General features: G+C 39.8%; 2 protein-coding genes across 4 annotated transcripts; one reads left to right on the top strand and one right to left on the bottom strand.

The window, feature by feature from the left end:
- The first annotated feature begins 268 nt into the window (after positions 1–268).
- On the top strand, positions 269–3,460 carry LOC124306768 (coiled-coil domain-containing protein 22 homolog). Of its 3 annotated transcripts, none has more exons than XM_046767754.1 (7): positions 269–521; positions 729–900; positions 976–1,276; positions 1,337–1,584; positions 1,652–2,089; positions 2,176–2,619; positions 2,708–3,460. In XM_046767754.1, exons 1-7 carry the CDS (start codon positions 472–474, stop codon positions 2,825–2,827), a joined length of 1,773 nt encoding a protein of 590 aa, XP_046623710.1. In that variant the 5' UTR covers positions 269–471; the 3' UTR covers positions 2,828–3,460. The 3 variants fall into 3 exon arrangements, with proteins under 3 accessions (XP_046623710.1, XP_046623713.1, XP_046623711.1); XM_046767757.1 differs by having other exon boundaries at positions 271–521; positions 1,670–2,089; XM_046767755.1 differs by having other exon boundaries at positions 271–521; positions 2,179–2,619.
- A 138-nt stretch (positions 3,461–3,598) lies between these two features.
- On the bottom strand, positions 3,599–5,263 carry LOC124306769 (28S ribosomal protein S27, mitochondrial-like). The gene is made up of 2 exons (XM_046767758.1): positions 4,064–5,263; positions 3,599–3,991 (listed from the first exon to the last, which is right to left on the bottom strand). Exons 1-2 carry the CDS (start codon positions 5,126–5,128, stop codon positions 3,710–3,712), a joined length of 1,347 nt encoding a protein of 448 aa, XP_046623714.1. The 5' UTR covers positions 5,129–5,263; the 3' UTR covers positions 3,599–3,709.
- Positions 5,264–7,075: the final 1,812 nt, after the last annotated feature.

The following is a 7,075-nucleotide window of genomic DNA, read 5'->3' as shown; positions in this document are numbered from 1 at the left end:
GGTTTTGATCAGTAACAAAATACGTATTACGTGACAATGACTTCCAATCTCTCCTATCGGCTGCATCGCCAGTCATTGTCAAATAATTCGTATAGAATGGAGCTCGCATTTCGATACGGACCTATAACAAGTTAGCCAAAAGCTCAACCCCGTGCTTGATTTTCTCTCTCTTTCTATCCGCACGATTCCCTTCCACTTGTGCCAACCCCAGCATCTTGTCATCCACTGTATCTGTTATTACGTCTATGCTCTCTATTCCGAGCACGACTCGATCACAGATTTTTATGTATAGTTAGAAATCTGTGGACTTGATTGACAAGCCGCGCCATCTGTCTGGCTCGTCTCGCGACCTCCTGACAGTTATATATGACAGTTCTATCGTCGACAGAGGTTAGAATCGGAAGGTGAAGAATACGAGGCCATCTCTGAATCTTCACCCTATTTTCACGTCGGTTCGTGCACTCATGTGCCATGGAGGAGGTTGACAATATTATTATCCATTCCCTGCGACAAATCGGCTGGTGAGTTCACCGATCGCAAATTGATCCTGTAAGCCTTCCTTGCTCCGTCATCCCGCGTTATTTGGTCCAGAAAAGTGGGTGGAACCGGATTTGTTGTTAACCTACCCTTGCGATGGTCGTTGTTGATATTTTGTAATTGCGGCAATATTTGGCAAAGTAACGCAGTGAATTTCAATTATCAATTTATTTGATTCAACAAATTTTCAGCAACATCGAAGAAGATGTGACCAACTTGGGCCGATTCAACACTGAGCTTGTTGTGGAGGCCACCGTCAGGTGCCTTGACATCATTCGCCCTGGGCTTGGCATTTCCACGGTTGTACCTGCAAACATGGCAGCTAGATTTAGATTGGGAGCGACACTGGCTCAAGCATGTTCGGTAATATCATCAAGGAAGGAATCGTGTGTCAAAAAATAACTGATATCTCGCAACGTTTGCAAATTTTCATTCTAGGAACTCGGATATCGAGGCGATATTGGCTATCAGACGTTCCTCTACAGCTCGGAGGTCGATCTTCGACGATTGCTCATGTTCCTTATTGAAAAACTACCCAAGGAAAGCGACAAGTCTTTGAATGAACCTACGAGCAGAATTGCTTTGCTTGAACGTCAAATATCTGGGGCAGTTTCCAGTGATCTTTCTCTCCCATGGCTACCACACTATTGTCACAAACGGGGCGTTAGGAACAAGGGATGCACAGATAGGCGATATCGGAGTGTGGACTTGGATATATCAACACAAGGCCACGGAGATGGTAACGTTTGTTTTCCAGATGAGATGCAATTGTTATGACAAGTTATGATTCTTATTACAGATTTTCAAGACTATCGCGTTCACTATCAGAAACCAATTACTGATCAAGTACCGCATGATCAATATCTTGTGCCTTCTCTTGTATCACATAATGCTAAGTTAATTCATGAGTCTGCTACTAATATTATCGAAAGGCTGCAATGGCTCGATATGCACAAATTGAGCAACGAAACGGTGGAAGATAAGGTGTACAGCAAAAATGATGTTCAGAGCAGGTTTACTTTGAACCAGAGACTGCAATTTTCACAAGTAAATAAAGTTAATTATGTGGTTTTTTTATATTGTCAATTATAATTTTGCTTTATATCGATTAAAGTGTCATTTTGTTTCACAGAATACTCAAGGTGAAGAAAAGATTCCAGTTACCCAGGCACATACAGAGACAGTAACGTCTTTGAGTCGAGAAGAAAGACGAGAATTGAAAATAGACCAAGTCAAATCAGAGTGTGAGAGTTTGAGAAGTAATTTAGATGAACTTCAAGTAAACGTGAAACAATTATCGTCCAAATTGTCCCAAGTGGATGTGACTTTGAGGAATGCAGAAAAAGAAGTCAAGGATTCCGAGGAAAGGAGAAAAATCAAAGCTAGAACTTACGATTTACTTCCAAATGGTGAAGAAAATATTAAAAAATTAGAGGCACTGGTTGAAGCTAGCGCCAACAAATTAATTAATCTAGCTACTCAATGGGAACGACATAGACGCCCGTTGGTCGAGAAATACAGGGACGAGAGAGCCAAGTATTCGACAAAAGCCGTGAGTAGTAATACATATTTTTCTCAATGTGCATGAATTTACATTGATGAGATCATATAATCAAGAGATGTTTTACGAATTTGAAGCAGAGCACGAGTCGCAAAAAATTGGATGAAATAAAATTATTGAGAGAAAAAGAAAAGGAGCTCATTGAAGAATCCCGTAACAAAGATCAACAATGCACTCAGCTACTTGCAGAGATACCAAAATTACCAAAAGAATCAAATAGGTCTGCCTACACTCAGCGTATATTAGAAATAATCAACAACGTAAGAAAACAGAGATGCGAAATAGACAAAGTGTTGGCCGACACTCGAGAGATACAGAAGGATATAAACACCCTTACTGGACGATTGGAAAGGTCGTTCACTGTCGCTGATGAATTGATTTTTAAGGATGCAAAGAGTAACGAGGCTTCGAGAAAAGCTTACAAGCTTTTGGCTACTCTACATTCGGACTGCGCAGAACTTGTAACGTTAGTAGAGGAAATTGGGGCTACAGTGCGAGAAATAAGAGATTTAGAAGAACAGGTAAAAAGATGTGCAGACATTTCTCTGTAAACAACTTGATTTTGTATAAATTGTTGACGTTCTAATTTTTTCTTTTCGCGTATTGCAGATCGATTCCGAATCTGCTAAAAACGTCGGAGCAAATCTTGAAAGAATTACTGCGGATTTGAAGCAAATGAAACAAGAAACTGCAACACTGATGGCGCAGCTTCAGAGTAAAAATTCGTGATAGCTCCGATACATGGACTGTAGGTTTAAATAAAACTGCCTTCGGAGGTCTAAGTTGTAATTGTTAATCGTTGATAAAAAAAAAGAAAGATAGTGCGCTTGTACGGGCCCAATCAATGCTTATAACTGCCGCTAAAGTACGTAATAATCATCGTTTCCGAGTACGGCCATCGAATAGAAAAAAATTGATGAAAATCAGAAGAGCATCATCGCTCAAACCATATTAATTGCAAAGCTCAAAATTTGAAAATATCAAACTTTTAACACGGCGTAGTTTATTTTCTTAATTTTCCTATGCAGAGCTTCAAATTGATAAAATTTTCAATCATTATGCATAATAACATATAAATAATTATACATAACAGTACATAAATACCATAATATCAAGCTTATGAACAAATATGTACAAATATGTAAAAGCTTGATAGTATACATCTACTTTACAGTAGAGCCAATGACTACAAATATACTATAACTATAAGCAACCGAACATGGCAGTTTTTTGCAATGGATTTCATCGACCCTGTTGTGACTGACTTAGGCTATTATTTTATGAGGTTGAACGCAAAGTGTAATTGTTGACAAATGTAACCATTATAAACAAAAAGTACCAAATTGTTCGAGGAATATGTAACCGTTTGTTTTTTAATTTATTTACCGAAATCCTCTTCCAACTCGATGTCGGGACTAGTAAATTCCGGTTCTGAGAGCATCTTCCGTTTAGTGAAGTCCAGATTCTTCAGACTTTTCAATAGAATGAAGTTTTGTCAGATATTTCATCTGTGAAATTTATTACTATCGTTGTATTACAGAACTAACTGTTAGATTAGAGAAGTGGTGAAAAGTTGCAAATAATAGCTGTGTATGAAATGTCTACAGTTAATCAGCGAGTTTGTCGAGCTCTGCTATGAACTTCTGGGGGTATGTAATCCTCGTCCTTAGCATTCTGTTGCTTGATCTCAGTTGGTTTGTTTTCTTCTTCATTTTCCCTACTCTCAATTATCAGGTCGATCTTTTCCTCGTTCTCAAAGAATGTCAGCACTCGTTCTCTTTCTTCAAGGTCCTTCTTTATCTTGGCAACATTTTCTAGTCTCTGTTTTCTATCCAGTTCGGCTAGCTGTTGGTCAATCACAGACTGCCTCTGGTTTTCCCACTTAGGAAAGTTCTGAAAAATACATAATCACGTATCTCATACTTTTTAGTTGTTACGAATATGAAACTATCGAAGGAAACCCACCTCAAGTTGGGAAGCAATGTCCTTCTCCTCAAATTGGCTAACAGCATCTTTGACTCTTTTCTCCATAGCAGCTTCAAGACTTTCATTCACCAAGTCAGCAGCTTCCAACATTTTCAATTCCTCATTAAGAGCTTTGATTTGATCAGTGATTTCGCTCTCCGCAATTTTGGCCAGTTCATTTTTAACCAATTCTAATCCGTCACGATACAGAACTTGCTTTGTGTCATTCTGCGTCCATTCTCTGACCAAACTAGTAGCTGCATCATATTTCCCGTAAAGTGTAAGGCCAATTAGCTGATAAGTTCTCCCAATCGAATCACCCATGTGTTTGCCATACATTGATAAGGTTTTTCCCACTAGATGAGCTGGCTTTTGGAGGTCAAAGTGATCGTCGAAGTATGGATTCCTAAGAAACCTGACTCGTACCTTGACCACTTCCTTGCTCGTGTCTACGACAGGCTCCGGCTCTTTCCAAGTATCTCCTGGATTCTTGAGGTACATGTGGCAGGCATAGACGACGAGTGCGTTTGATATTTCATTCTCAAAGTCTTCCTGAAGCATCAGTAACACCGCGGCGCGTGCAGCGGATGTGTAATCTTTACTTTTCACGAGCGAATCGATAAGAATGTTGAGAGCACAGTGGTCTGGGAAGACTCCGTAGTTTACTCTGTCGTGTAGTACGTTAAGAAGCCCGTCGATGCGGTTCGCTTTAATGAAGCTCCTAACGACGGCGTAATGAGTCGAGTCTAACATTAGCGATGTTTCCGACGTCCTTCTCAGTTTGTAGAGGAGATCTATCAGCTCGTCGATCTCCTCACCATCTCCGCTTATCGCGTTTGCAAATATATCTATGTCGACCGCGTTCGCCTTAGTCTCTCTGGAATACTTCTGGCTAAGCAATATGTAAAATTTCTCTAAATCTACCTTTTCCAGCAACGGGGATGCGAGCCGCTTGTTCCACGCCTCGTCGCAACGGTAAGCATCGGAGAGGAACGTTCGTTTGCAATTCGAAACGTTCTTCAATTGTACCGCTAGTCTTTCGCAAATCCTCACCGCCTTCCACATCTTATCAATTCTTGAATCCTCTTTTTTGAAATATTTATTTACTGCTCCATGATCACGAGTTTTGAGGTTAGAATCAGGGTTAGAAAAACGGCCGGCTGCTTCGTGAGAAACTGTTGTTTGCCGAATAAAAAGTTGGTCAACTTACATTGGCTTTGAAAACAAAGTCCCTAGATCGGCTAGTTGGATCGGCGCTATAGGATACAGGCAGTAGTGACATCTCACGAAGATATCGTCAATTTAACAATCTAATTGCGTATCAGCGGTCTCTGATGATGTAGACAAAGAGCTCCCGCAACTATGATAAAGATTACACATTCATAATATTTAACTGTTTTAAAACGTTCAATCAGCGGAACCACATTTCTATTAAGACTGAAGAATTAACGAAAACTATTTCTCTTCCGAAAATAATGAGATCTACCGCTTAACATGAGATACACATTTGATTTTATTCCATTAATCTTTGGTAAAAATATAATTGATCAAACTTTGAAATCTTGGATTAGGAGGTTTTAAATTCAAAGCACCTTTTAAATAAAGGTGTGATCATTTTTTTTTTTTTTTTAAGATTGGACGTCTTTTGCCCAACATTCTGTTTTACTTAACGAAATTAACATTCATAATCCATCGTACCAATCGAGGTTCTCTATAAAAGCCTGAATCTTCGCGTAACGATCGGAGTAAAAATAGGTTGCATCGGCGTGAGTTCAAATAATCGATGAACAGACTGAGGCCGATATTATAATCTGTGCATGCCAGAGCTAAGGACAACTCGGTTATTAAGGACCAGGACACGCCAGGCACTCGTTCGTTCCTGGTACGGCATACCTTGATCGTTCTGTCTTCCTCATGGAATAAATATGCCCTGCACTATGAGAAGCATAAATTTCCTTGATCGGAATTCACGTAAAATATACTAACTTAAAAATATTAATAATAGCCTAAGAATTATAACGGGTACGCGATATATGACACTTGGACTAGTCCTCTCTGTGGTGTAATCATAATGTATTCCATCAGTTCACCGTTTCAGGCAAATTCCACGAACGATCATTCGGAGAAGTGCATGCAAATTAACAGGCTTTGCATTTATTTTGTCACACGAAGTAAACGGAGGGTAGTAAATGGGATTACAAACAGTTTTTTTATCGCTAAAAACCACTCGCTTATAGTGATGCAATATTTCTAAGATGTTAGGAATCCCACGATGAGACCATTCGAAGTTCCCAAGTCTGTAACTGGTTTTTTCCGTTGCCATTATTTGCGTCAGCGAAAAGAGCCCTGCAGCTGGTTCTCAGTCACGTAGATATCGAAGATCTCGAGATCTCTTGAACTCTTGTGTAACGCGTTTCTTACGTGTCGTTTTTGCGTGCCATCCTGCATCTACCGTTCGCCAGTTTACGATTTTCCGGTCCCTACCGATCCGCAGACTTCCGGACAGTTGGCGGGAAAAATTGAATATCTGCGATATCGCGCGTCATCGTAGCTCCCTTCAGGGAGGTTGCGGCGAATTTTGGTCACCAAACAATCGTCACTCATTTGTAAAAATGTTAAGCTGTTCCCAGAAGTACATAATATTATACCACTATCGTGTAACTGTACAATTGTACATACATACTGTATAATTTTTTTTCTCGCTCACAAGAGAAGTTCTCCGCTACCGCAACACGACATCAGATTATAACCGACGAAATCTCGCCGCGCAACGGATTGGGCAAGTATTTTCAAGTAAATATGTGGGTACTACCCGACTGGTTCATGGATGGTTACCGTTCTGTTACATCATAAAACGTACCGCCGATTCCAAGCAGATTGCAAACACAACGGTGTCAAACGCGAATCTTGTTTTCCGTCTTCTATTTTTTTATTTCTTTATTTTTTTAGTGGTCGGTACAAAAGATCCGAAATTTTATTGCGACCCAGTGCAATCCTAAGACGTATTTTTAG

Source organism: Neodiprion virginianus, chromosome 6 (assembly GCF_021901495.1).
Source record: "Neodiprion virginianus isolate iyNeoVirg1 chromosome 6, iyNeoVirg1.1, whole genome shotgun sequence".
Lineage (NCBI taxonomy): Eukaryota > Metazoa > Arthropoda > Insecta > Hymenoptera > Diprionidae > Neodiprion > Neodiprion virginianus.
The sequence above is the reverse complement of the archived record's forward strand: the minus strand, read 5'-3'. Positions and strand labels throughout refer to the sequence as shown.

What these genes read in the sequence shown, in the direction of transcription:
- LOC124306768 (XM_046767754.1), top strand. Translation starts at nt 472, where the DNA reads ATGGAGGAGGTTGACAATATTATTATCCATTCCCTGCGACAAATCGGC. An exon ending in AACACAAGGCCACGGAGATG is followed by an intron (nt 1,277 to 1,336) that starts GTAACGTTTGTT and finishes TTCTTATTACAG; the next exon opens with ATTTTCAAGACTATCGCGTT. An exon ending in AGAGACTGCAATTTTCACAA is followed by an intron (nt 1,585 to 1,651) that starts GTAAATAAAGTT and finishes TATCGATTAAAG; the next exon opens with TGTCATTTTGTTTCACAGAA.
- LOC124306769 (XM_046767758.1), bottom strand. Translation starts at nt 5,128, where the DNA reads ATGTGGAAGGCGGTGAGGATTTGCGAAAGACTAGCGGTACAATTGAAG. An exon ending in ACATTGCTTCCCAACTTGAG is followed by an intron (nt 3,992 to 4,063) that starts GTGGGTTTCCTT and finishes TGTATTTTTCAG; the next exon opens with AACTTTCCTAAGTGGGAAAA.